Source organism: Accipiter gentilis, chromosome 7 (genome assembly GCF_929443795.1).
Source record: "Accipiter gentilis chromosome 7, bAccGen1.1, whole genome shotgun sequence".
Taxonomy (NCBI): Eukaryota; Metazoa; Chordata; class Aves; order Accipitriformes; family Accipitridae; genus Astur; species Astur gentilis.
The window spans coordinates 17,460,608-17,487,287 of NC_064886.1; the positions used below are offsets into that span (position 1 = coordinate 17,460,608).

General features: G+C 40.3%; 2 protein-coding genes across 4 annotated transcripts in view; both read left to right on the top strand.

The window, feature by feature from the left end:
* IFT81 (intraflagellar transport 81) overlaps positions 1-15,325 on the top strand; it is a 71,289-nt gene extending 55,964 nt beyond the window's left edge. Inside the window, exons 21-23 of the mRNA XM_049805848.1 lie at positions 1,258-1,359; positions 11,312-11,364; positions 13,219-15,325. The gene's annotated coding sequence lies outside the window, so the exon portion shown is untranslated. The remainder of the gene's footprint in view (positions 1-1,257; positions 1,360-11,311; positions 11,365-13,218) is intronic.
* Positions 15,326-21,337: 6,012 nt separating this feature from the next.
* The window catches only part of ATP2A2 (ATPase sarcoplasmic/endoplasmic reticulum Ca2+ transporting 2), a 48,427-nt gene continuing 43,084 nt past the window's right edge, over positions 21,338-26,680 (top strand). For 2 of the 3 annotated variants that reach the window (XR_007506651.1, XM_049804920.1), the window contains exons 1-3: positions 21,339-22,299; positions 23,384-23,401; positions 23,492-23,574. Coding sequence is in view for 2 of the 3 variants with exons in the window: in XM_049804920.1 (XP_049660877.1) it covers positions 22,182-22,299; positions 23,384-23,401; positions 23,492-23,574 (219 nt within the window). In the remaining variant the exon portion in view is untranslated. Of the gene's footprint in view, positions 22,300-23,383; positions 23,402-23,491; positions 23,575-26,680 lie in introns of all 3 variants that reach the window. The other variant, XM_049804922.1, reaches the window with a different exon arrangement.

Genomic DNA, 26,680 nt, shown 5'->3' on the forward strand with positions numbered 1-26,680 from the left:
TTCTTGGAATAATCCAAACTGGTACACTGTTTCTAGCGCAGCTTTTCCAGTGGTCAGTAGATAAAATGTAGTGTGTTATATATGGCTTTGAAATTTTGCAATGATATCTCTTAAAGTAAAATTAAATATTTCAATTTTAGTAGCTTGTGATGTAATTAAATTTAGAATGTTACGTGCAAAAATTTTAATTTTCTTTAGAATATGTTATTCACAGCACAGCTCTGATGACTATTAAATCTGTTTGAAAAAGAAAACCTTATTGGTATCAGGTACAACTAAAACTCATTCCTTTCCAAAAACATCTATATTAAATCCTTCCAAGCACTAACATCCTGAGGCACACAGGATCCTTCCACAAGATCAGAAGGCCCTCACACTAACTGCAGGGGTTTTTTCCTCATTTCTATGGCATATGTTGTATAAGAAATCACAGTTAAAAGAAATTTCATGCTCAAAATTGAAATCTTTTCTCACATTTAACTCAGCCAAAATTCCTGTGATGGCAGAATTAAATTTGGGGTTGTTCTCAAATGGTAAGGAAGCTACAATATGGAACAATTACCATTTTTTTTTAATTCCTAACTACAGAGACTGTTACTTTCTCTGAACATTTATAATCATCTTAAAGAGTCACGGGTAGCTGTCAAATAAGTCCATTGTCTCTGCCCAGAATTTCTTATGAAGTTTTTAGAGGAACTTGCATAGGTACTGATATAGAAGAAATAATTAATCCTTTTTTTGTAAAATGCAATGAGTATAGCAGCTGGAAGTGATATTCACTTACAAACACTTACATGTAAGCAGCATCTTAATCTCAGCCGAGACTGTCTTTTTCCCACTACAGATAGAAAGGTGGACTGCTACCTTAGGGCCAGATCAGGCACCTTATCCAAAAATTAAGTTCCAGACCGGTCAGACTCGGACTGGGGAGAGCACAATTTTGGTGATTTCAGTGTCTTTGTCTTCTGCCAATATTTTTATTTTCCTTCAGTAAAAATATTCCCAGAGGAAAACATCTCACTGCATGTAACTCTTCTTTCTGTTGAGTCATTTGGTTTGTTTATGTATACTATGTAGAGGTGTAGTTTTACAAAATGCCTTCTACATGCAGGAAGAACTCCCCTCTGAACAGATTCTCTACCTGAGCATCAGGGAAAGAAATAAATCTGTAGCTGATGACATTTCAAGGGCAAGGAAAATAATTGTTCCGAGGAGAATTATCTGATTTGGCTCATGTTTATTTTTACTTATATCTAGCAATCTGCTCTCCAACAGAAGATGCTTATATGCAGAAGAGAAGACTATCTCCTTTTTGGACTGATGCCCGATTTGGAGAAAAGGTGCCACTAAGGACAACAGGTATGTCTTAAGCATGTATTAGCTAATGTAATAGGTGCCTAGTGTTGTAAAACCAATTGTATGCGTCATATATGTTACCTAGCTAAGGATAAATTCTTCATTTCTTCCCATCATGCTTCTTATCCACTAGCTAACATAGGCTAAATCTGCCTTCCACTAAGGAGTACATATTCCAGGGTAAAATATTCCGCATGTGGAATTTTAGAATTAATTATTCCCAGGTAACTTGTGTAGAGAAGCTCTAGGGTACAGCTTGGTTAATTTATTTTACACATGCTTACTGCCAAGTTAGAGGGCTTTACAATTTCACAAGAAATCTTTTCCTTTCAGGAACTGTTTGGAGAAACTTTTCCAATCCTAGTATCCTGTAATGAAGGTCTGAATAACTGCAGGTTACAAACGGAAGTAAAACAGATTGTAGCAGACTGGTGAATAGGTTAAGAAGCAGGAAAGACCTGTTACTTTTTGCTGCAACTGAATCACTAAGAAAAATGCAAAAGGGAAAAATCAACCTCTATCTGCTTAAGGCTCAACACTTATTGTTAGGTTATTTCTACTGTAGTGATTTTGTCTTGCAAACTCTTTCATGGAAGACATTAAATAATGTCAAGTTACTGGTGTGCCAGCTATGGTATCCAGTAGTTACTCAATACAAACCTGAGTGTTTGCATTCTCCAAGTCTTTGCCTCAGTAATATCTTTAAACATAATAGTCTCTGCCTGTTGGCTTGTTTTCTCATAGGGAGGGTGACAGAACATTTTGTGTTCTCTTATCTTCAATAGCAATGAAACAGGAGGAGCTCCACAATGCGAAACCAAATCTACTGCTATTAATACAACATCCCAGCCACAGAGAAGAGATTTGTTTATTTACCAAAGCTAGAGATGCCTCTCTCTGACCTTTCCAGAGCTTGTATGCTTTAGCTGGGAATAGATTCCTCAGAACTGGGTGCTCTTTTTAAAAATATACAGTAAAAAACATACACACACACACCCCCCCGAAACAGAGCCCAGGCTGTATCCCAAATTGCATGAAATGACACACAGCTTTGAATAGTTAGAATAAGTCTAACTAGGGCACAGTCCCTATTCAGTTTTGATTACTTTGCTGGTGCACAGAGATCAGTCAGCTTTCCAAAGCCCACTTGCCTTTCTTACTGCCACTCAGTGACACATTTAGCTGCCTATAACCATACATGGGCCCACTTTCTGTCTGAGACCTAACATCTGTCTGCAGCCTAAGACACTATACATTGTGTTATTCCTTGCATAATTAAAGAGTGCTTCAGGCTTTTTGGTTTAAAAAAAACCCCAAACCCAGAGATTGCCTTTTTCTGGAATTCACCCTGCTTTACTTGTGCCTGAAACCAGCAAAAATCATTACACTCACAATTCAAAATAATTTAAACAATATTTTTCACAGTTAGTTGTATTTAGTGACCTGTCTGTACAACTTAAAATAATATCTGCAAGAGTTAAATTTTGCATTAGCATTAAGGATTCGACCTGGTTTAACCTCATAGACTCACAACCCATTATGTTAAGCTGGTACACGTCTAGTACAGAAAGACCCTCAGAGTGCTTCGAGGTTAGCTTTGGTGATCCTTGTTGGACAATTTTAAATTTAAGTTCCCTAGCTGTCTGCTTACCAGAAGAAGCTGCCCTGCAACACAGCTGGCAAAAATGAGTGTAGGCTGGCTCCTCACCCATCTAGTTCTCCAGCTCGGAATATTAATTCAAACTACCACTGATTTTGGTACCTGCTCTGTGACTGTTTGATGTCTTAGTCTAAGCAAACTATTTATGAATTACAGAAGCAGATCTGGGAGTAGGAACTGGAAACCAGGGAAGGAACTGGCCCTACATGTCCTGATTCCAAAGCAATAATCACTAAACAATATATAAAAGGAAAAGGATAGTCATGCCATCTCCTCGTCCTCCTCCAGCAGAGTTACAACAGAAGGCAGTGCACAGTCCTAGGAAGACCCGGTCTTATCTGACAAGCTGTCAGATAAGCTCTGGGCACGCTTGCTTAACTGAACCCTCCAAAGACTGACGCTATAGCTGGCGTTCTGAACTCTCAGACTGGGTTTAAGGCACTGAACTCGGTTCCCTGCTCCTGCTGTCCGTGCCCCTGTGCAGCTGTGCCATCCCTCAGTCCTCTTGGCACCAGTGCTCATGCAGCAGAGTTGCAAGCCACGCCACTGAGCTGTCCACCTGAAAAGTAATGCAGGGAAAAAACGTGCAGACAGCCTCGTTCAGCATTCAGTTCACAGTGTGACTGACCTGTCTGTCAGCTGTACTGGTAAAATTTCTTGTAGGGCTGAACACTGAATCTACCTGGTTAAAATCAACTTTTTCCTTCCTGGATGAGTTTCCAGTGCCTGTACCCTTACTATGAGGGAGGATACAGGGGAGGAAACCAGTATCAAGGTATAAGGTGTGATCACAACTTCTTCTTTTGGCAGAAGTATCAGATGTGGGGCAGCTTAAGTTGTTTGTTGAACTATGTATTATCTCAAAGTCTTGTTTTAATTATCATATAACTTATTGTTTTCTAGGCTTTACATACAGGGTCCTGTGGTTTGACAATGCCAATCACCTGTATAATTCAAAATAAATGCCAAGAGTCCAAAATAACTGTCTTTTCTCTATAACCATTGGGAAATATTATCTATAAATTAATATCTTCCAAATATTATTCTTAACCATACGGCAGCTTGAAAGGCCAAAAAACTGTCTTTCATTACTCTAGAAACTACTTCACACTTTTGAAGGAACTGGTTTAGCAGCGATGCATCCCCTCATGCTCTGACCAACTTCACACTTCATTTTTTATCCAAATCTAAGTAACAGGCTTTGGGGACCTTGCCTGTATTACTTCCTACTCAAGTCTGTTCCCATCTGCCTGATCCCCTCAGTGACTTTATAATACTTCTTTTGTGTCACCAGAACTACTGCTGCCTCCCAGTCAAACTTCCCACACTGGTCTCTAAAACTGCACTCCCTGCTTTTGCATGTTCAGTTTTCGTATCTGCAAGTGCATGAATAAGGGCTTGTTTGTATGCACAAAATTTACTATGACCATTTTTACAATTTGGGTTCAGGCAGAGAACTCGGTACCCATAGCAAAGCTATGGGAAAACTGCCCAAAAGCATCTGATCCCAGTAATTAGGGGAAGGTTTTGTGAGGAACCTGTGGAAAGAGGTCCCTCACCCCGTCTGATTCGCAGCTGGGGTTTCTCCCTGGCAGTTGAGACCGGTGATGTGAGAGGTTAGTTGAGAGTGGGAGCAGATTCCTGTGGGGCTTCACCAGCCAAATTCCTATCTAGCAAAAGGTTGCTACAGCAACTCTGAGCCTCCCGAGATACAGAAATTATTGTAATGGCTGCTGAAATGCCTCCCTACTGCTCTGAAGCAGGATAAGGAAAATCCTTCCCTTTGATACAGAATAGTTACCCACTGCCACACTTTTTACACGAGCTCGATACAAGCACCAGGTTTCCTGAACTTGCTCAGGAACCGATGGCTACCTTTCCCTCCAAAGCAATACGTAGTTCCTCATTTGCACGTAATCCAAACATAGAAATAATAAACCTAAACAGCACACAACAAGGACTACAGTTCCAACACTTTTTTCCCATGGAGACGGTAAAAGAAAAAACAAATCATATGACAAAAGTTAGTATACTACTGAGTGGGCTGAACAGAATATAGAAACCTCTATAAAGCCAAAATATGTATTTTCCAGACTAGAGTTTATGGTTTTCAAAAACAACATAGCTACGAAAAAACAAACAAAGCAGAACAGGACAAAAACCCTCATGGCTTCTCAATGACTGTCCAGTACTTTTTTGGCTGTCTCCAGCCTGTGCATGTTTTCCTCTGGCATTTGGCCTGCTCACAGGTCGTTCAGTTCACTGGACCATGTAATAAATACCAGACAGAGAAGATGCTTTAGACAGAACGGGAACACTTGTGACCTAAACAGGTCCTGAATCTAGAGTGGGGTGGACTGAGGATAATCAGGGCATAGAAACAGCAAATATCAGTGTACACCATAAGTAGTAAAACTTTCTCAAAATTGCTCCCATTTCTCTCCTTTTCACTTTTCAGCAGCCCAGTTTGCTCTAGAAGCCAAATATGAAACCAGCAAAATCAATTATCTGAAGTAGTACCTGTGCTTACCTGAAATAACTGGATGACTTTTAAAATAAATAATTTTAAAACAGAAGTCACAACTTTTGTACAGCTGCTCAATTTAAAACTGATCATAGCATTTTGGCCACAACAAAAAGGACCAAATTCCCCTGGGTATAAATCCAGTAAAATTGACACAGTTATCTCCTGGCTGAATTTGGCCCAACATGCCTAGAACGTCCTTTGGGATTGTTCAATTCAAAATATTGCACGAATCCAATCTCCTGCAGTTGCCAAATACCATAAAGGTTGGTGTCAGTATGCAGCATTTTTTTGACACAAGCTTGGTCTCTTGTTAATAGAGATTGGTTTCTTACCTTTCTCCAGGTCTATGAGCTTTTGGGTTAACTCTGAAAAGCTTGAGAACAGACTGTGCTCTCAGTATGTCAAAATATCTTGCTCAAGTCAGAGAAAAAATTTTTTTTACTACCCTCAGTTTAGTGTCTACTGTGAAGATGATTCTCAAAGCTCAAGAAAAGCATATAATGTTTAAAACAAAATATTTGTTAACTAAGGATTTCCTGGATTTTTATGCTTTCTTATTTATACTATGTCCTGGACCTTGTGAAATCATTGTTTAACTTCCAGTATTATTTATGGAAGCCAGCCTGTTGCTGTTTCCAGATCTTAGAGAAATTTCAGTTTGCAGTTTCAGCACCAGGTGCATAGTCCTGGCTTAAATTAACCAACTAAAAAGTAACATACAGGAAGTATTTAACCCTCTCACACCCCGTCTGCATCTTCACAGGTAGGATCTTTTTCTACCTCTAAGTTATCTCATTAGAGTCGGGTTCCCGAGTCCTGAAAGCTTATCTTCTGTGACAATTTAGAATTTGGAACTGCACAGCCTTTTCAGTGCAGCAGAGGTGAATACTAGTTTTGGAGCATTCCATTGTGCACAGAGAGGGATTTGAAATATTACCCTCTCAGTTATCAATACAAAAGACTGGATGCCTAAGCATGGAAATAGATTTTAGGAAATTAACAATTTTTCTAAGGCTTTGCATGCTGCCACTATTGATCAAAACTCTTCAATCCACAATAGAAAGAAGTAGACAAGGCACAATGATTTAGCACACTGGATCCAACTTCTGTGCTGTTGAGGAGACTACTCTGACTTACAACCATGGTGAAAAAATCAGTTTAAAGTGTAACCCTCCTCAGCATATGGGCCCTGGGTTTGCATGCTGTAGTGTTATGTGCTACCATTCACAGCTGCATAAACTGAGTGCAAAGTAGTTTTAAAATGTTAGCAAATCAGAAATCAACATTTTACATTCATTTTGCATAAGTAGAAATGACCATGCATATAGAACAAGGCAATACAGAATCAGATCGATGAAGTTTAGGTGACCGCTGTCTAAGCAAGGTTGTTAACAGTTGCACAATATGGAGTACTAATGAATAGAAAAGGATGAGAGAGAGCAATAATAAGTACTTTATTTAAAACTCTGTTCAGGTGCTCCCTTACCTTACAGTCCTCTTGTCTGACACCTATAGCTTTATGTCACATGACAGACACGGCATCATTGCTTAGGCTTCAACATCACACCAACATCAGTTATAGCCACTCAGGAGTCTCCTAGGATGACAGATAAAGGTTACAATCTGATGATGACCCATCTGGATGTTAGTAGGATGGAACATCATTGTTTTCAAATGCTTTTTTTGAAAACTTGGGGAAGTACATCCCAAAAGTCTTTATTTAAAAGAGAAAGTATTAAGACTGCAAAATCAAGCATGCACTGAAATTAGAAAATTTCAGGCTTAGAAAAAGAAGCCAGGAATCATGTAATTAAAGATTACTTTAGGGCATATACATGGAAAGGCAACCTTTATTCTGGCATTTTCTAACTTCAGTGTGCTTGCAAATTATTCATATTTTGGCAAAGATTTTGTATATGTAAAATGTATATATTATATATAGAACTGAATTAATCTCTGATAAATTTTTGCTTCATAAATACAGTTTCCTGTTTCCATGCTAGAATCTACAGCATTAACATATTCAGATGCTCGTTGCAGGATTTATTCGCTTCTTGATAATCCAAAGGCTGAGCCTGGGCGTGCTCAGCCTCTCCAAATTTCAGTCTTATCTAGCACTTTTTCCTAAGCCACCCAGATAAATTATCTCAGTGTCCTGAAGTAAAGTGATTCTCTTGTCCAGGGGCTCTGGATTGCTCCTTTTTTTTTTTTTTCCCTTCATCTGCCACACAATTATGAGCTCAAACATTAAGACTGATGAACAGAAAATTTTTCTATTTCACTAACGTAATTTCTCAAAAATATATAATGCTGTACCAAGAATTTCTAAATAAAAGAAGTACCTTTAAAAACACTGCTTTAGCAAGAGCGTGGCAAATTTATTTTGGTGTGCAACAAGCCACATAAAGGCCAACACAGTGAATCTGAAAATAATCTCTATGTAGAATTAGAAAAGTGGAAGAAAGGCTGGAGAAGGAGACCCACTAATTCATCTTCTTGCAAATCACGTAAGAATGTAACATAATCATTTGCACTTGAACAGATTATTTCATTCTCCAGAAGAAAGAAAAAAAAAAAGGTTCCTATAAATTTTTCCCATAAATTTTCAAAAAATCCTTTGAGCTAATAAATTACAAAAGAAAAAAGAACATATTTAACTTTTATTGCATTCAAATTTTGAATTATACACATAGTTCATTTTCATTGATGTCCTCTTTCAGTAATATAAATGTTCTGCAAAAGCAGCGAAACTGCTTTTTGTTGCTCTGTTACTGTTCATTACCTCAAAGCCCTTTAAGTGGAAGTAAGTTTCTCTGTGTATTACGCAAACACTTCAGTCCCATTTAATTCAGTGAAAACTGAGGCACACAGTCAGGCATTGAGGCTTCAGTTAAACCTGAGAGCAAAGCACAGAGCCTTCAGTATTCCATGCGCACATCCATTCCTTAGCCTTCTTCCTCCTTTCTTCTTTCCTGCATATGCATGCTTTCAGAACAACAACAACAAAAAGGCAGGCAATGCACTAAGCATCCTCTGACATGCTTAGAGAACTAATGTGTCCACAGACCACAGAAATCATATATTCAAGATGCCAAGAACACTAAACATGTTAGGATCAGGAAATCCTGATTTCCTCCATTGAGAGGTTAATGAAAGATAATTGTGTACATTTGCTGTTTGTTACTCAAATATCACTTCCTTATGACAATATGCATTACTTAATCTGCAAAGGTCAATGAACTACTCTCTAGTTCCTTCCAAATGCCTGTGCAATGAACTTTGCCATTTTTAATATAGATTTCTCAGCAACGAACTGGTGGTACAGGTTTGAGGCTTAGAATGCCTCTTAACCTGAAAATACCTTTCATCGCAATGTATTTCTAATGCTACCCATATAGCTTTGTAACTGTCAGACCTAAGCAGAGAATTCCCTGTAGTGTTCATTCACAATTTGCACAGAACCTAGCACAAGCTAAGCACATAAGGAGTTCAGTTATTGATTTTTGAATCCTTTTGCAATATAAACGATTAGCCAATGTATTGAACACAAATGCAGAAATTTAGGAAAACTGAGATATGCTATCAATCACCTGAAGTGTGACAATGGTTAATAGCAGTTTGGATGAGCAACTTACTCTGCATTGTCAGTTGCATCACTTAAAAAAAGAGGACCTAAGGTGGAAATGTTGCAGATCAACAGCTTGTCAAAACTGCATAAATGCATAGAGAATGGTATGAAGCAAGCCAGTCCTAATCCTGTGAGATAAGCTACACAGCTGCTGACTCCCCTTTTCACCCATGTGGTGCTCCACTGAAACCAGGCATGTTTGTATGGATACTCACACAGCCTCCAGGTTTGGGGACTATATTCTGAACCAGTGCAGATAGTTTGAATAGCACTAGAAATCTCCATGCAGAAGCAGGACAGCAGGGTTTAACTTAGCAGGTAGTGGAATGCACAAGCACAGCACAGAGACAAGACTGGGGAATTAGGCTGCTGGCAAGTAGCAGCTGAAAGCTGATTGAATACAACAGATTGGGCTTTCATACTGGACAGACAGGCAGCAGCTATTTAAATGGAGTATTAACAGTTTTGCTCTTAATTATTTCCAAACCCTCCAGCTAATGCAAACTCAGTATGACATGTATTTTGGCCTCAATTAATTTTTTGCTGCTTCTGTATGAATCCAGTTAAAAGAAAGCTGAATGGTTTGTTGAGAATTTCTGCCTATTTAAAATCATCCTTGTAAGTGCTTGGCTTCTTTCTTCAAACAGCTGTCATGTAAGTAACTGGATATATACCTCACAAAAATGTTCACTTTCTCCATTTCAAGTGGAATTTCTTTCTGAAATGACACTGCCCCGCAAGCCAACAAATGGTCATCATTCTGGCCCAGTGGCAGGTGGAAGGCCATGAACCTCCAGAGCTAAAAGTGGAAACTTTATGCCTTCAGAAAAGGGAGATTCCTATCTTGCCAGTTAGGTATCATTTACTTTTTGGCCTGGGAGGATCTGAGATTGTGGCATTTCTATGTATAGTACAGCTTTTTCTAGAATTTTCTCAAAGGATATTACTTAGAAGTTTTATCTCAGGTACTTACATATTTAGTCCCATGAAAGCCACAACAGCTGGTTTACACCTCAAAGAATAAACAATTACTAATAAAAATGTCAAACCCCTCCCAAACTTCTCTGAAATAAGAAAATGACCTTCCAAAACATGTTTCAGCAGGCTGTTTTAATGCAGCTACTTCCAAAAGTGAGCACTTGAGCTTTGTTTCTATATCTGTATTTTCTATACATCCTCCTTGATACTCTCTTTGTATAAAGTACCTGGGATCTCTCATCAATACTAATTCAGTATGGATCCAGGGTAGACACACAATAGCACTTGTGACAAATGGGACAGAATGTACTGTATGACATTTATTCAGCTTATGAGAGGACAGACACATAAAGATTCTAGCAGCATCAAGTAAAAAAGGTTCATGTAGGCAACATGTTCTAGCGTAAACATTACTGACTGGCACAAAGCCAACCCATCAAAAAATCTGATACATCTTTTACTGTCATGGTGAATTTATAGCCCAAGATTTGTATACTCCCTTCATAAAAAAGACACCTTCAATGTCTGCTTTTTATTTCATCATAGGAAAGGAAGAATATCCTCTCACCAAACTGAAGTAAGAATAAATTTAACTGAGCCTCTTTCCTAATCAGAATAATTGAATTGATTGTTCTTTGAGCCAAAACAGCTAAAAAGTAAACTACTGGTACTGCTTCAGTTTACAATGGTCTTCAGGCCTCTTTTCTGGATGATTCAGAAGGAATTAAAATGTACAGAACCATAACAAATTACAATCTTATATATGTAAGCCAGGATCAAACAAAAGGATTAACTGGAAAGTCATGGTTTCAGGTGGCGACCACTGCTTTTCAAGCCAAAATTGTAAATGTATAGGAGATAAGGGATTTAATCAAAAAGTTGGACATAGCATTTAGTAACAGTTGAGGTGAGTTGCATACATCCCTAGTCATATGGAAAGATACAGGTCTTTCTCTTTCCTATCAGTCAAGATGTCTGTAAAGAATGAAGAAACATCGAAGCAATAGAAGTTGTTAATGGCTCCAGCACATCATATTCAGCACAAAATGGCTATAAAATGCCCAGTTTTAAAATTTGAGGCCTTAACAGGTATCACAGTGTAGAACCACCCTAAACTTGTCTCAATGTACAAGAATATTGAATGCTGCAAGTTTTCTTATAGATGATGAGCATCCACAGGCTTTGACAGAATACCTACCAGATCACCATGGCTCGGTAAGTGTGGACATTTTGAAAAAAGTGGTACTTGCCTTTAAAGGTCTGTCTAAGCAGTGGAGATCTTCCAGCTTTGCAGAGCAGTATGGAGTTCTGCACAGCAAATATGAATTAGCAAATCTGCTTATCCCTTCCTACAGTTGTCATAAACAGGTGCTACATGAATACAGGCCAGAAACAATTCATGTCTTTACCATTCTCAATGAGATTTTCATTCATCTTTCTTCTTGGTCTTTTCTGTGACATTTGAAATGTGAAAACTCTTGTATGTGCAAGGTAATCAAGTTCACATTTGGGAATGGTACATGAACTCAACATACTGCCCCGAGGCTCAGGCCTGAAGGAATTTCAACTGTGCAGAGATGGAATATGCAAAGACAGAAATTCGAGGAACATAGTGACATTACTAACAGTGAGAATAGATGGTCACTATTGGATTGATAACAATAGCATGGGGAGGTAGAGGTGCATGTAAAATGATATGATTTGGAATGATGGTGCTTCATACTCGTTTTGCACAGGTGTAAAGAGCTACACAAGCATTTTTCTACTTCAGTGCTGCCATAAACTCCCCAGACAAAGGCAGCACCAACCAGTACAGCAGAGCCAAGCCAATGTGGGGTAGCAACAATGCTTGCTGTATTCTTTCAGTGACTGCTGCAAAATTTCTGGCTGCCACACCTAAATTATTCCTGGAATACCTGGTGCTCCTCCTCCACCTCCTGCATGGCTGATTGAAGCTACAACCTGTGTCTAATTTTGCAGCTAGTCTCAACATGTACAGTAAACAGTCCAAAGCATTCCTGGCACAGTGGAGCAGACGTGAGCAAGAATTGTCTTTTAGCATTTGCTATCCAAAAGAGACAGAATATATTTTCCAGTTATGAATTCTGGATTAAAGTTATGAACTACAGATAGACAGTTTGTACCTGTACCTTCCATTTCAGCTACAGATATGAAACAGATTCTTGAATTTGCAGTCAGAACAAGGTAGGACAATGTCTGCTAATGCTTTTGCTTTCTGTTTGCAAACACTGGAAAATAAAATCTGTTTTCTCCATAGTGGAGTGAATTTTAATCCAAGCTTCATTTCACTAGTCCATTGAAGAGAACATTACACAATTGTGTCCAAAAAGCACAACTTGGTATTGCATGTTTTTCACATTTTCTGTGCTATAAACAAGAAAATCAGATTATTTCGTTTTTCATTTTATTTTATCATCCTCTCATACCTCATCTTTATCTGTCTGCATATCACTATATTGTCTTTGAATGTTGTTGCTAAATGCCATTATTTTTATTGTACAAATAGGGCACAGAGAGATAAAATGCTTATCCACATGGGCCAGTGTTAGAGTGAGAACTGAGGGTTTCTTTAATTCTAATCCACTGTTCATTAACAGAAAATGCAGAATCTTCATCTACTATCCACTTGGATTTAAAACCTTATTTTGCCCAGTTCAGAGATACTGTATTATGTCTCCAGCTGGCTTTTTCTTAGAGCTATACAGCTGGAGTACAAAAATGTTCTGAAATGTCCCAACTGAATTTCAAATGAATATCAGAAATAGACAAGGATATACATGATACATGCAGAATATGTATCTAGGGAAATCACAGAAGATCTAGTTTCCACTAGTTGGTTATACATAAATTATTTAGGCAATCTTAGTAAGCCTGTTGATTAGCTGGAGGCAAAGATATCTATTTTAGGTGTATTTAGGGTCAGGATTAACTCATGAAACTTGGATGGCATTGCACATGAAGCAGATAGAATCATTCTAGCAACCTCATTCAAAAATTAGGTAGTTTCCTTTTTTAATCACTTCTTAATTTTTAATTTTTTTTTTTCAGTTTTCCTTAACAAAGAGGACAAGATTTCTGAAAATCATGTGATAAATGTCTTACAAAACTACGCTAGAAACTATTTAGGGTGACTGAAGAAGAAACAGGACTGGGAGCCAGGAGACTATTTCTATTTCTATTTCTGGTTCTGCCACAGACTGTGTGACTATGACTTTGAACCTCAGCTCCCATTTTTGTGAAACAGGGATGATAATACTTACTGTTCTCTCAGGGATATTGTATAATATCATTTTCATTAAGATTTATGAAATGCTTGAGATCCCTGATTAGAAGTTGCAAATGCAAATTATTAATCAAGTAACAGTAATCACACTGTCATCACTATTACTATTATTATTATTATTATTTTGTTAATGTTATTAATATTAAATTATAAGTTCAATTGTTCTCATAAAAAGCCCAACCTCCACATAGCAGGAAGATCATTGTAGCTCACTTCTAGGAATAAGAATGCTGCTGGTATAGTTTCAACATGGGAGTGGAAAAGAATTCTTTAAGTTCTCCATCTGAGCAATTGTAGGTGGTAAAAATGAGTATCTTTTCAATAATGCTTTGTGACATAGGAGCAGAAGCAGCTTTAAGAGCTTAGCAGTAGTTTTAAAATATGACTCGGGAGAGGTTTTCTTTTCCTAACAAAACTGGGGCGGGGGGGCGATAACAACGACACACACCAAAAAAACCCAAAAGCACACAGGAGTTAAACAATGTTTTAGAAATCCAGAACCTTGAAACAGAACAAGTATTGTAGGTCAGGATAATTTGAGTTCACATGCAACACCACTGACATATAAGAAATCTATGCATGAACAACAGAGAAAACCAGATCTCTCACATTGGAAGCCTCGAGCTCTGACAGATTAATTGTAAGAATTTTTGTTCTGTGAGTGACCAAAAACTATCACGGGTAATTTGGGAGGTTAAAGCCCCATCAAAAAATCTATAATTTTTGTGAAATACCTATATAGATTGTATTGAATGGTAGAAATGAGGTAAGGAAGCGGAAACATGGAAGATCAATATAGCATTTATTTTACTAAAGGAAAGTGTGTTCTGATTTGGTTAGAGTCACATTAATAGAGAATGAAGACAGTCCAGCAGTTACTCTTTTTCTCCTGAACAGCCCATGTTAGGAAGCAGGTGTGAAGACCTTAAGAAAGATAGGGGAAGGTGACAGACACAGTGTAATTGCACCCATTAATCTTACCACAGAAATACTGACTTTTAAAAAACAAAACCCATGTGGATTGTGGGTTACATGGATTTCTGATGGTTCAGACTGGAAGAATTTAACTGGTAAACCAAACAGAGCATTTGGTTTCAATCCCTCATTTTGTCTTATTTCATGAGAGAAAAAAATTCAACATAAACCAATTTTATATTAAATAGAATTTTGGAAAATCTGTTTAATATACCACAAAACCAGTAAAAGAGCTTGTTTGATGGTATACGATAATTTTATCAATGTCTGAAAACTGCAGTGTGTTACTTCACTATGTTACTAATAACTATCTATAAGTTTGGAGGAAATCATCCATAAGAAACACAGAAAGTAACTTCAGCTTGTGTCACATCACAAAATGTCACAAGTCTAATAAAAGTGGTAGTTATGTGTCATTAGTCCCAAACAATGGCTGAAAATGAAGTAATCTCCATGACTAAGAAAAGCTTTTCAATCTTACATTATTGCTACTCACCTACATGGAGTGCATCTGGATGTCTTCCTTTCAATCTTGAAAAGTCAGAGAGAGTGTGACTTTTCATTGTGTTTCAGTAAATACATAAAATGGCAGACATTCGCTGCATGGTGGAACTGTTCATGGTACAGTATTGTAACACTGAAAAAAAGAAATATATATTTTATGCCACCTTGATTACATCTTCTGAGAGGGTCAAGAGATGAAAAAAGAAAAAGTTTTAAAAACAAGTATTTCAGATGATTTGCTATAACCAAAGAGTCTTACTGTACAAAGCCTAAGTAAATAGAAGGTGAAAAGATAAAAAACTGGCATTACTGAGCTACATTCTGGTTGTCATTGCTGCTCTCAGATGAATATAAACATCAACATGTACAGACCAATAAAACATATGAAAAGTGTTGCTGTTTACGGACTTTTCTTGGACATTCTTTACTTCATCCATCCTATCGCAGACAGGATCATGCAAAGCACTGTGGATGAATACAATCCACTCTGTTTTGCTTTCAGTGTACAACACTTTGGTTCCATCCCCATAAATACCTATGAAGCAGGAAAAGAATTTGAATTGATAGTGCCCCTAGAGAGGGATACAATAGTACTATTAATCTACAGTAATTATTGCCCTACCTTGTAGCTGGTAGTTTCTAGGACTTGTCATTAGCCTGCTAAGTACCAGGCTAGCTCACCTGAACCTGACTAATATAAACCAGCATGCATTACATGTTGAAGAGTGCAAGGTAAACTCTAAATGTCACGTTAGCATTTCTGGTTCTAACATACTTAAGAATCACAAAAAGAACCTATCCAAAATAATTAACTGAAGTTTTAACACTGTAAGAAACAAGGCTGTGTTGTGTGTTTATGTGTCCAACTTCAAATTGTTACTGTTCTCTTGACCAATATCTTCAAAACTGAAGCAACTTCTTTGCTCAGGAATTGGTGGCCCATGTCCTATAGCAAAGTAATTCAACTTTCATTGCACTATTACATTCTACAGGTAAGTACTATATAGTATGATCACAGCTATGACATCCCAATTAGCCATCAACCTGTTACAGATATAAAATGTAGGGCAATTTTATAACACCTTAAAAACAACAAACTCTGCCATTTTATAAATATTGTGCCAGACCACACAGCCCCCTATAAGCTTGTTAGTATCCTTTCTAGAGAGAGCAAAATTGAGACCCAGAAGCACACAAGGGATATTTACACAGGAACAAATGGCAGCTAGCTGCCAAATTAATCAGAATTAGACCTTAATTAGATGGAAAATTGAGGTCAGGATGAGATAAGAATTCAAATCTCGTGGGCACCAACCAGTGCTTTATTTCTAAAGTTGTTGTGCATTTTTAAGATAGCAGTCAAGCTGATTTCCCTTTAAGAGAAATGACTTGGCCATCACATAAGGATAAATTATTTTTTCAGATATGCATGATGGATCTTGGTTCTGATGTAATGTTGCTCTCTCCCATACTTCTAGATCTCCTATTGATGTCAGCATGGGATAGGCAGAAAGATTTTTCCAAACAAGGAAATGGAGATTATTGTGGCAAATACTCTAACGGAGTCTTCAGTGACAAACCAAGTGACTACCAGTAGGATACAGAAATAAAAGAAGAAATCTACCAAGCCAAACTGTGATCTCTTATAGTTACTGTCACTGAGATCAGAATCTGTCTCACTGCCTCTTTTACACTACCAAAGCAGCATGCAGCTGCTTTGTGCAGGAACAGTGATCCAGTTCTAGAAATCTCCCAGCAGCAACACTATCCTTTGTATTCACAGTCTCTCGGTCTCAGTGGAAGTCAAATTCTACCTGCTGCTGATACAGGAACACATATTGCCCAGGAATAAAAATGATTCAGAACAAACTCAAATTATCTTAATTATCAAAATTCAAACTCATATTTTAACACTGATTTTTCTACTGGGTTTGTGTAACTGTTTCATCTCAGTATTTTTTGCATTTTGCTGTTTAAGCTATAAGCTTCTTAAAGGGGGAGAGGGGGAAAAAAAACCAACCTTGACATAATACCATGAAATCAAAGAGCAAGCTGACTGGAAAAAACAGTTACTATATTTAAACTGCATTATCCTATGACAGAACTGCAGTTTTAAAACCTTTCCACTTTGATACAGCACTTTTGCAGTATTTTAATATGTCTTAGTAGATTTCAAGTGGCTGAAACATTTTAATAACCACAATTTAGGAGGAATAAAATAGTACCGTGGGAGGAAGAAACAATGCCCCCATTTGTCACTCATGAAGACTTGTATTTGAAATCAGCTGGGGTAATAAAAGCAATGACTTTGGTGGTCTCAACCTAAGCCCCATTAGGCAATTAGCCAGTCTGCAAAAATCATGACATAATTTGGCACAGTTAAGCAGAATAGTATACTTTTGTCTATGACCACTGAAAGAGATCCAGGCCTGAAATAGGAAGACTACTGCAGGTCAGCATTCAGGTGTATTGGCTCAACAAACTGGCATTTTGTGTAGTGCCCTTCTGTGCTGCATTTAGCTCCAGTAAAATCTATTAATCTTCTTTGAAAATTGAGCTACAAAACATATGGTTTTGTGTACAGCAAGAGACACTTCACATTATGACCAGTAACTCTACTGTGAATCTGCTTTGCAGCAATAGGGGTGACTTAATGTTATTGCAATTTGAAGGAAAGCATCCTGCAGTCTTCTCTCAGGCCAAATTCCCATTTACTTCAATTAGTAAGCATTACAGGAACTGTTTTAATGCTGCTGCCTGACATGTTGGCTGCTTCTTCTAATATATTACAGTGAAAAAAAGATGGTAAGCCAAATGTATGAATGGTATACTTCCATTATGTGAATGGAATTTCATCAAGGCCAAAGCTGGCCCATTTTGTTGTGTTTCTTTCCAAGGTACCACTCTAAGGTGTTCCACTCTAAAAACAAACTGCAACTTCACTTTGCAGCAGCAAAATAAATTGTTTTCCTTCTTCCTTAAAGATGGAGAATGTAAAGCTATCTGAACCTGCTGGAAGTATTAATCACCTGGAAGCTTTCACTGGCTTGTGTTGCTTAAGGCAGAGCTGAGGTGCCATCATTCTGATTTGGGTCAAGATAACCATCTTCTCTGAGAGACAAGACAAATTTCATAGGCAACCTTATGAATCCTTGTATAGCAATGGGAAATAACACTGATTTCAATACACAATTCTAAATTTGTATGATATCAAGTGATGCCCAAATTAGCAGGTACTGCTTCTGCTGCATTAGCTACATGGATATTGTAGTTCATTCTGCACTATGCTGTCCAGACCAAGCATTGTATCTGCAAATGTTTTTCAACTGTGCAGCTCTCAGAAGATCTTTAATGATTTGGAGGGTATCACCTGCAAAGAAATCCCCACTGGTCAGCTAGCATTGGTCTTGCACATCTGTGGAAAAACAGGGAAGCAACTGTGAAGGAAATGCAGATTTTATTCTGCTCTGGAAAGACCTGTAGAACACCCCTTAATTCAGTCATTCTTTTCTCAAAATTCACTGAGCCATAACAGAACACAGGACAGAAATAAACACAGGCAGAGGACTATGCTTTCAGGTTCTTTCCAGATTTTAAGTAGGGTCTATGTTCAAAAGATGGAAAAAAGGAGGAAGAATCAAGTCCTCTATTCTTAATGGATGAGAGAGAAACAATGGAAGTGGAGTTGTCAAACTGTAACTGAACTAGTGAATCCCAGAGAATGCCAAGAGTTCCCCAGGATTCACTAGAATGCAAAGTCTGTTCGCCTTCCTAGCAGCATTTCTGCCTGTTAACAAGTTAGACTGAAAGGACACCGTATCTACTTTATTATACACTCTGCCAAGCTCTAATTGCCCATGCCATGGTTCTGGTACGCTTAAAATAATTTTCCATAAGCCTTTTTGGAAACAGGCACAAAAAGGAAACCAACAATGAAATACAAAGTATATCACAGGGAGAAATAATATGAAATATGACCCCGGGCTCTTTCTCATACCGGTTTATTTTAAAAATTGCTACTGATGCTTAATTGTACTGCTCTTTTATAACATTTAAAAGTAATAGTTAAAAATAGTAAGAAAATAAAATGCAGGACTTTCAAGTCCTTTACAGGTGCTCTTGTATATGAAGGCTAGTAAAATTTGCTCGTGTGTAAAAACATTGCTGTGGTAAATGTATTTTTACAAAAAGCTTACATATAATGCAGGCTGTGTTAACGCGGTAGAAGGGAAGGAACTACTCATATAGATGTGCTCCGCTGTTAGTGAAATATGTTAATTCAAGTAGCTGGTGTTATTCTGTATATGATTGTGGAAATTAGATATTTTTTCATGTTGCATATGCACATAATATGGGGACTGACATTGAGTGTATCATGCAGAGGTGTCTGAAGACAGAGCTGCATACGTACACACTTGTGTGTTAGAGGATGCTGAAAACTTTGGTGTGGGTTAGGTGGGCCTGTGACAAGCATTGATCAGTGGTTTTGTTGGCATTGAGTGCATATTTTTGAAGACATACTGTTTTGTAAGAGTATTAATTTTGGATGTATGTGCACCTTGTAACCAGTTATGTTTTGGGGATGATGGGATCATGTGTTCATGCAGTATCAAGAAAAGTATTAAAACCAGGTAAGAAACTTTCAGTAAACTATATAAACCTGTCATGTTGACATTCTTTACCTCTTTAACAGCTAGAGTATGTCTATATACATGCAGCGTGAGGTAGTAGTATGAGAAGAAACTTAACTGTCTTCAAGCAACATTTGGCCATGCTGATTAATCCTGCTGATAAGCAAGACAAAATTAATACAGGCAACACATGAAATAAGTCATTGTCACACCTGAACTAGATCATCAGAGATCTAACTCGTGAATTTTTATTCAGAACTGTCAAATGTAGGCATGCTGTCAAGTTATCCTTATCTGGACATTGGCTAATTACAGAGGAGTCTCTTTTAGGGAGGTTGTAATTTTGCTAGAAAGCATATAGGGCCACGCATACCCTAGAACATTGTGAGTTTATATTGGCTGTCCTCTCTCCTTACTCCTTTGCTAATACAGAGGTAAGACTAAGATATTTTCCCTCTAGATCAGACATACAGTTTCTTATAATGTGGTACTTGTGGGTGGTTTGTAAGTGATGGATATGCAAATTGTATGTAGGATCACATTTATGTAAGCCAGCACACACGTAGAGTTCAGCTTTTATATTTGCACATGCATATACAAGAACATTGCTTGGCACCAAGCACTTTCAAGCGAAGGTGTTTATATTGCGTACTGAATTGCTTGCTATGTGTCGTGCAGGTATTACAGGTGCCATTAACGTCAGTTAGCGCTGCTCTCTGTTTGTATTGTGTTCATTGAAGTTTCTGTGAATTATTGGGTGAGATGGCTAAATCAGTCAGTTTCTGTGTTCTATATTGGTTTGCAAGTCTGTTTCAGTTACCGAGATACTGTGCTGAGGAAAGCTGGTATCTCACACCACACACGCTGCTGAAATCACACTGTGCAGTTTATACCTCCTTACGTTATCGCTGTGCAAGCCAAGGCTGAGTGTCTGTGTCACTGTTACGCCGGCGGGGCAGCGTGTGATGGCTGCAACGGGAATGAAGGAAGTTGTGCAAAACACATTGCTCAGTGTCAGCGCAGGCCTCGTCAGAGGAGGGGCAGGACCTCTGGGGAATGAACCCCCTCAGCGCCAGCATGGAGGCACGCAGTCCTCACCTCTCTCACCTCTGGCGCACTCATGACTGGCTCCTGCCACGACAGAGGTGGGGGCAGCCCCACGCCCCCCCTTTGGCTGGATGAGGCTCCTCTCACGTCAGAAGCGAGGGGAGCTCCCACAGGCAGCCTGGCGCTCCTGTCACGACATGCGCCGGGGCAGCTCCGCGCCAACCCTCCCCCCCCCCCCCCCCCCCCCCAGCGCCGAGACGCCTATCGCGACAGCGCGGGCTCCGGGAGGCGGGCAGCTCCCCTCAGCCGGCGCGCGCTGCCGCCAGGGCAGCCCCGCTCCCCCCCTCAGCCACCACCGGGCGCGGGTTGAGGCCGGGACAGAGGGCGGCCGCGGCGGTTCACGCCGGGGCGGGGGGGGGGGCGGGAAAGCGGACACCCCACCTGCGGGGCCTCTCCCACTGCGGAGCGGAAGCACTCCCGCCGCCGCAAGAGGCCTGCATCACCCGCCTCCGCCTCCGCCTCCTCCTCCTCCTCCTCCGAGCCGAGGGCGGGCGAGCGAGCGACCGCGCTGCGCAGGGCCGCGCCAGGCGCCGCTACCACCGCCTCATCGCCTCGGGCGGGGCCGCGCCTTTCCCCCGCCCCGCGCCGCGCGCCCCGCCAATGAGCGGCGTCCACATGCCGCGGCGGCGAGAGGGGCCCGGGCGGCCCAGCTCCCATAAGTTACATTAGAGCAGCCGCCGCCGGTGCGCGACCGGAGCGAGCGGGAGGCAGCGGCGAGGCCGGGCGCGGGGGGCGGGCGAGCGAGGCCAAGCCGTGACGGCGACAGCGGCCTGGGCCGGCGAGGGCGGGGGATCGGGCTGCTGAAGGGAGGGGGCCGATTCCGACCCTTCCCGGCAAAGGCGAGGCGGGCAGCGGGGCAACTGCGCCTTTTTCTTCACCACCACCCCCCCACCCCCCCCGCCCCCCGCCTCTGGAGGCGAGCGGGGTGAGGCGTGCCGTTATCGCCCTCCGCGGGGGCGGCTCGGAGCCTGAGGAGACGAACGGAGAGGCCGCTCGGCCACCTGGACGCGGCCCATCCCCGGGCAGGCACCCGCAGCCGGTGCCGCCGAGCCCCCCGCACGCCCTCCCGCGCCCCTAAGGCGACAGCGGCCCCGGGGGCCCGCGCCTCTCTCCTCCCTCTCTTCAGCTGCCCGCCCCGGGCCGGGGGGCGTCTGAAGCCCGGCTCATCCCTGCCGGAGAGGCGGCTCGGCTCCCTCGGCGGGCGTGTGGGGTGGGAGGGGGGCGGGGGCTTTTTTTTTTTTTCCCCCTCCGACGGCTTTTCCTTCTTTTTTTTTTTCCTAAAAATTTTTTAATTTCTTTTTTTGTCCTCCTCTCCTGCCTCCTTCGGGAAGAGTGAGGTGCTGAGGTGGGCTCGGGGGCTCCTCTCTGTTGCGGGAGGGCGTCTATGGTGATAGGACGGGGGCGGTGGGGGAAAGAGCGAGGGGCTGAGGAGGGGGCTCGCCGCCGCGCCCGCCGCCGCTGAGGAGGAGGAGGAAGAGGCGAGGCACCATTTGCTGCTCCCTGCCCCAACCATGGAGAACGCGCACACAAAGACTGTGGAGGAAGTTTTGGCTTATTTCGGCGTCAACGAAAGCACCGGGCTCAGCCTGGAGCAAGTCAAGAAGCTGAAGGAGAAATGGGGTTCCAACGGTAGGTGAACCGGCCCCACGCCGCCCGCCTCCCTCCGCCGCGGGGATGCTGTCGCTGGCACTCGTCGTCTTCCCCCCTTCTCTGCTCCCTTTTCCACCCCTTTCTCTTTTTCGTTCATCCTTCTCGGGGCCCTGTTTCAAGGCCTAACGTGTGTGTATTTGCAAAGCCGGCATCTCTTACAGGACCCGGAATAGGAGCGAGGGAGAGAAGATGGCTGACTTGAACTCCACCTCGTGGGTTTCTTTCATACCCCAAGCTCACAGGGCTGCTTTGGGAAGGAGGATGTCACCTCCGTTTCCTTTCACCTTAACGGTGGGAAATCTTCTTCCATTCTGGAATGAAGCGCTGTGGGGTGTATTTTTTGTCCGTCTTGACCTTCATTTTTCCCTGCTTTTCAGTGCCTTTCTGTCCCTTATTTTACATTCTTCTCTCGAGTCGGGGCACAGAATTCAGCCTGTAAGGTGGTTGGTTTTTTTTTTTTTAATCCTTATTGCTTGGCCTTCCTAGTCCCTTTTGAACTCCCATGCCGTTGTGTAAAAATGAAAAGCTATGAGAAGATTATACGGTGGGGTGTTTTTTTAGCTTTAACAGTGCTTTTGTGCCTCTTGAATTACTAAATCTAGTTGCGGGGAGATAAAAGGGAGAGCAGAAATAAGAAAATATCCTTAAAATGGAGGAAAGAATTTGAAGTATTTTGAACCAAGTTTGGTGGTTTGGTTTTTTGAAGTGAATGTGGAGGAAAACCTTTGTCAGAAATCGTTTGAAAAGCGTTTTGAGCCTTTGACCCTTTGTGTGCAGCAACAGCAGAAGTCCCACAGCTGGCTGGAGTGATGACTTGGCTGAATGATAACCCTTAGCACATTCTGGCTAACCTGTATGTGTCTTAAAATGCAAAACTACCAGGCTATTGAGATGCTCTAATGAAAAGAGCCACCTTAACGGGGCTTTCAGTATGGTCAAATCCAACCAGGTTGAGTGTGCAATTCAGAAACAATATCTGGTGGATGCCTTACAGTGCTCTAATGTGTTTCTTCAATGATTTCTTTTCTTTGACATGCTTCCTGGAAACATCTTTCACTGACAGAGTTACCGGCTGAGGAAGGTAAGCATGTTCATGAAATCTGCTAATTCTTGTTGATAATTCATCATTTTTTAAATATGCATAACTAAATGGCTTTGTTACATATTGCAGGAAAAACATTACTCGAGCTTGTGATTGAGCAATTTGAAGACTTACTAGTTAGAATTTTGTTGCTGGCAGCTTGCATATCTTTTGTAAGTATGAATTTTTTTTATTTCATAGGCTTCTGTATCACAGAATGACATGTTACAATGTATAGGAACTGTACATACTGAAGTTATTATTTCTCAAAAGGTAGAAGTATAAGATGCAGAGTAAATTGCTATCTCTCAAATTAGTTGCCTTGTGAAGAGGTTTCTGTATGCTAGGAAACAAAATCTCAGGGAATCTTTCATTGCATGAGTCATGAGTACGTAACTACACTAGACAGGTATTTAAAAACTGCTTCTCATTCAACCCAGTTTGCTTTTTTGAGGTGGGATTTCCCAATGCTTTTGTTGGCATTGAAAACTAACCTTGAGTAAGTGTTTAACTGGACATTCTTCTTGCCTTTGAGTTAATCGTTATCAAGCTCAATGTATAATCATTGGAAGACATTTTTGGATGCAATGCAGACTGTAAATAGAATTTACATGGCGAATATTCCAGTTGCCTTCCCTTCCTGATAATAGCAAGGTGACAGTTGTTGCTTTTGACAGTGACAAGAATGATGACGGCTGTGATGGCACCATTGTTGACCAAATTTGGTAACTGACCTTTGGATAGTCTAGTCATTAAATGGACATCTTGCTTTGCATACAGGATTAAAAGAACAAGAACACTTTTAACTTTTTTTTTAAAAGCATGTTTAGGCAATCTTTTTACATAATGTGTAAAGGGTATGTGTTTGCTGAAAAACTGGAAAACTGAGCAAAGGCTAAGTATAGGTGGAAGATGAAGGCTGTATGTCTTGGGGAGCTGGACAACACAAAAGTGTGCAGAATATTAAACTGTTTAGGCAGAAGTAAAAGTTTATAGTAGACTTTGCCCTGGTAGTTGCAATTAACTAATTTAAAAAAAAAATAAATGCTGCAGCTCTTGGGGGGAGTGGAAATTGTGGTGACTCTTTAGCTAAGGGCGAGCTAATTAGGATGGGCAGAGGAGAATGTACTTTGAAGCTCTTCTGTATGGTGGGGGAAGGGTTGCCCTGTTTTGACTGCTGCAGTATATACTGTGTTGCTGATCCTCCACCAAGAGAGGCTTCAGCTACAGCTATAGCTTCAGCTATAGCACTGACACCTTTCAAAGTGCTTTGGGGTTTGGTATGCATATAGTGTTACCAGGTGAGCAATGATTGGTGGCATTGATCTTGACCGTGCAGACAGATGTGCCTTACTTGCTCTTCTGTTTCCTGGGGAGGAAATCAGGCTGGCTATAGAAAATTGAATAAACAGGTCATTCAAAATCCTTTTTTTCCTCCTCTTTCCCATTTTCCCCTCCCAGAGGGTGAAAAGGGGATGTATTTTTGTTCCTGAAAAGACAGGAGTGTTTCTCTCATCTCATGAGACAAATGACAGTACAGAAGTTTGTTAGCCTTTCATGCCAAGGTACGTTACTTGTTTTTATTACAACCAAGTAAGTGAAAAATCAAATTGACTGAACTTTAAGCTTTCATTGCTGAATCTGAGTAAGTATAATACCAGACTGACAGAGGCCGAAGAATGTACACTGCCAAGCCCTCTTCGAAAACTTGATTAGTAACTGTGTTCTGTTTCTTTTTTCAGTATGCTTAATTTTCCTGTCTAATTAAGAGGAGACTGTAGTCTAATGGAGTGTGGGATAGATCTGGGTTCTCTGCTTCTGTGCAACCGGCATGATATATGACCTTGGGCTACTGCTCTGCCTTTTCTGTCTCCTATTTTAAGAGTTACGGCTACCTACTATAAATTGATGTTAGTAGTAAAGATTTTCTCCTTTTGATGAAATTAAAAGAAAAAACTCAATATATTGTAATTTTGGTACTTTAAAAGCACTTCCCTTTGTGTTTGTTTCTGGCTTTTTCCTTGCTCAGAAGGTGGTCATCTGTTGTCTGTTTTTCTTGGATTTTAACTTTTTTTTTGATGAAAGCATATTGGAGACTTTTGTAGTAGCTGTAAGGAACTGTTGAGTATGTTGATATAAAGAATGTATTGCTGCAAAAATTGGATGTAATTAACTTCACCTAAGTTCTGGTGTTCTTTACCAGCTGTACGTTGTCAATTTAAAAAAAATGTTGAGGATTCAGGTATGAGGGAGAGGATCTTGAGGTATATAGATTGTTGTTCTGTGTTGTGGAAGCTTTTCTGGTGATTGTGTTGTGATCATAAATCGTATTGGATTCTTACTATTAGGACGGCACAGAAACAGCCATCTTTAACATTGAGATCTGCATTAGATTTTTGTGCAGAAACTTCACATCTTACACACAATATAAACCTCTGTGTTCAAAGTGCCTTTAGTGTCCTCTGATCCCACACCCCCTGTCAGGTATGTGTCAGTAAAATAAATCAGACTAACAGCTGAATCTGTGTCACCCTAGCTGATTGTAGGGGTCACATGCTGCATGTTTGTTGGCTGTAGGTCCTACATTCCAAGTCAGAACTGCTGTTACAGATGTGCCTAGTTAGAAAAAGCCTTAAGTATGGCTTTTGAAGAGAAACAATATGAATAATTTCTGATGGTGAGTAAATGGATCTACATATAGGCTTGGACCTTGTCTCAGTGTTCTGTTGAATCTGTGAAGCCTATGCAGAAATAAACCTGTAGAGTGCATCTCAGCAGTTCAAGGGCCTTCATAGCCTGACTTTCTAGGTTGCAAGTAAGAGGATGTTTAATTTTCCATGAGCTGTGGCTTCTAATTCTTGCTACTTGTGTATCATGTACTGAGATCCGCAGTATTTACATAAAGAACAGCTTTCTTTGCTGTATGAATGACTTTGACAAGTTGCATGATGTTAACTGTTCATCTGACGTAGAATAATTCTTTGGTAAAGTATATATGCTTTAAACAGTGATGTATGCTTAACCCCGCACTCTTATCTTTGCATCACACCTATAGTGAATTTTCTTCTACAAGATGCAGCAGACTATAAACTCTACTAAAAACTTAAGTATTAATACAGCATCCTAAGAGCATTCTTTCCCCCAGCCCTTTATTTCTTTGATTCCTAAGATGACTTAGAAGTGAATGTTCTGGGAATGTTTTCTAATACCGGATATCCATGTTTAGATTAAAACAATATATTGTGATTTAGTCCAGAGATTATTATAGCCTGTAAATTA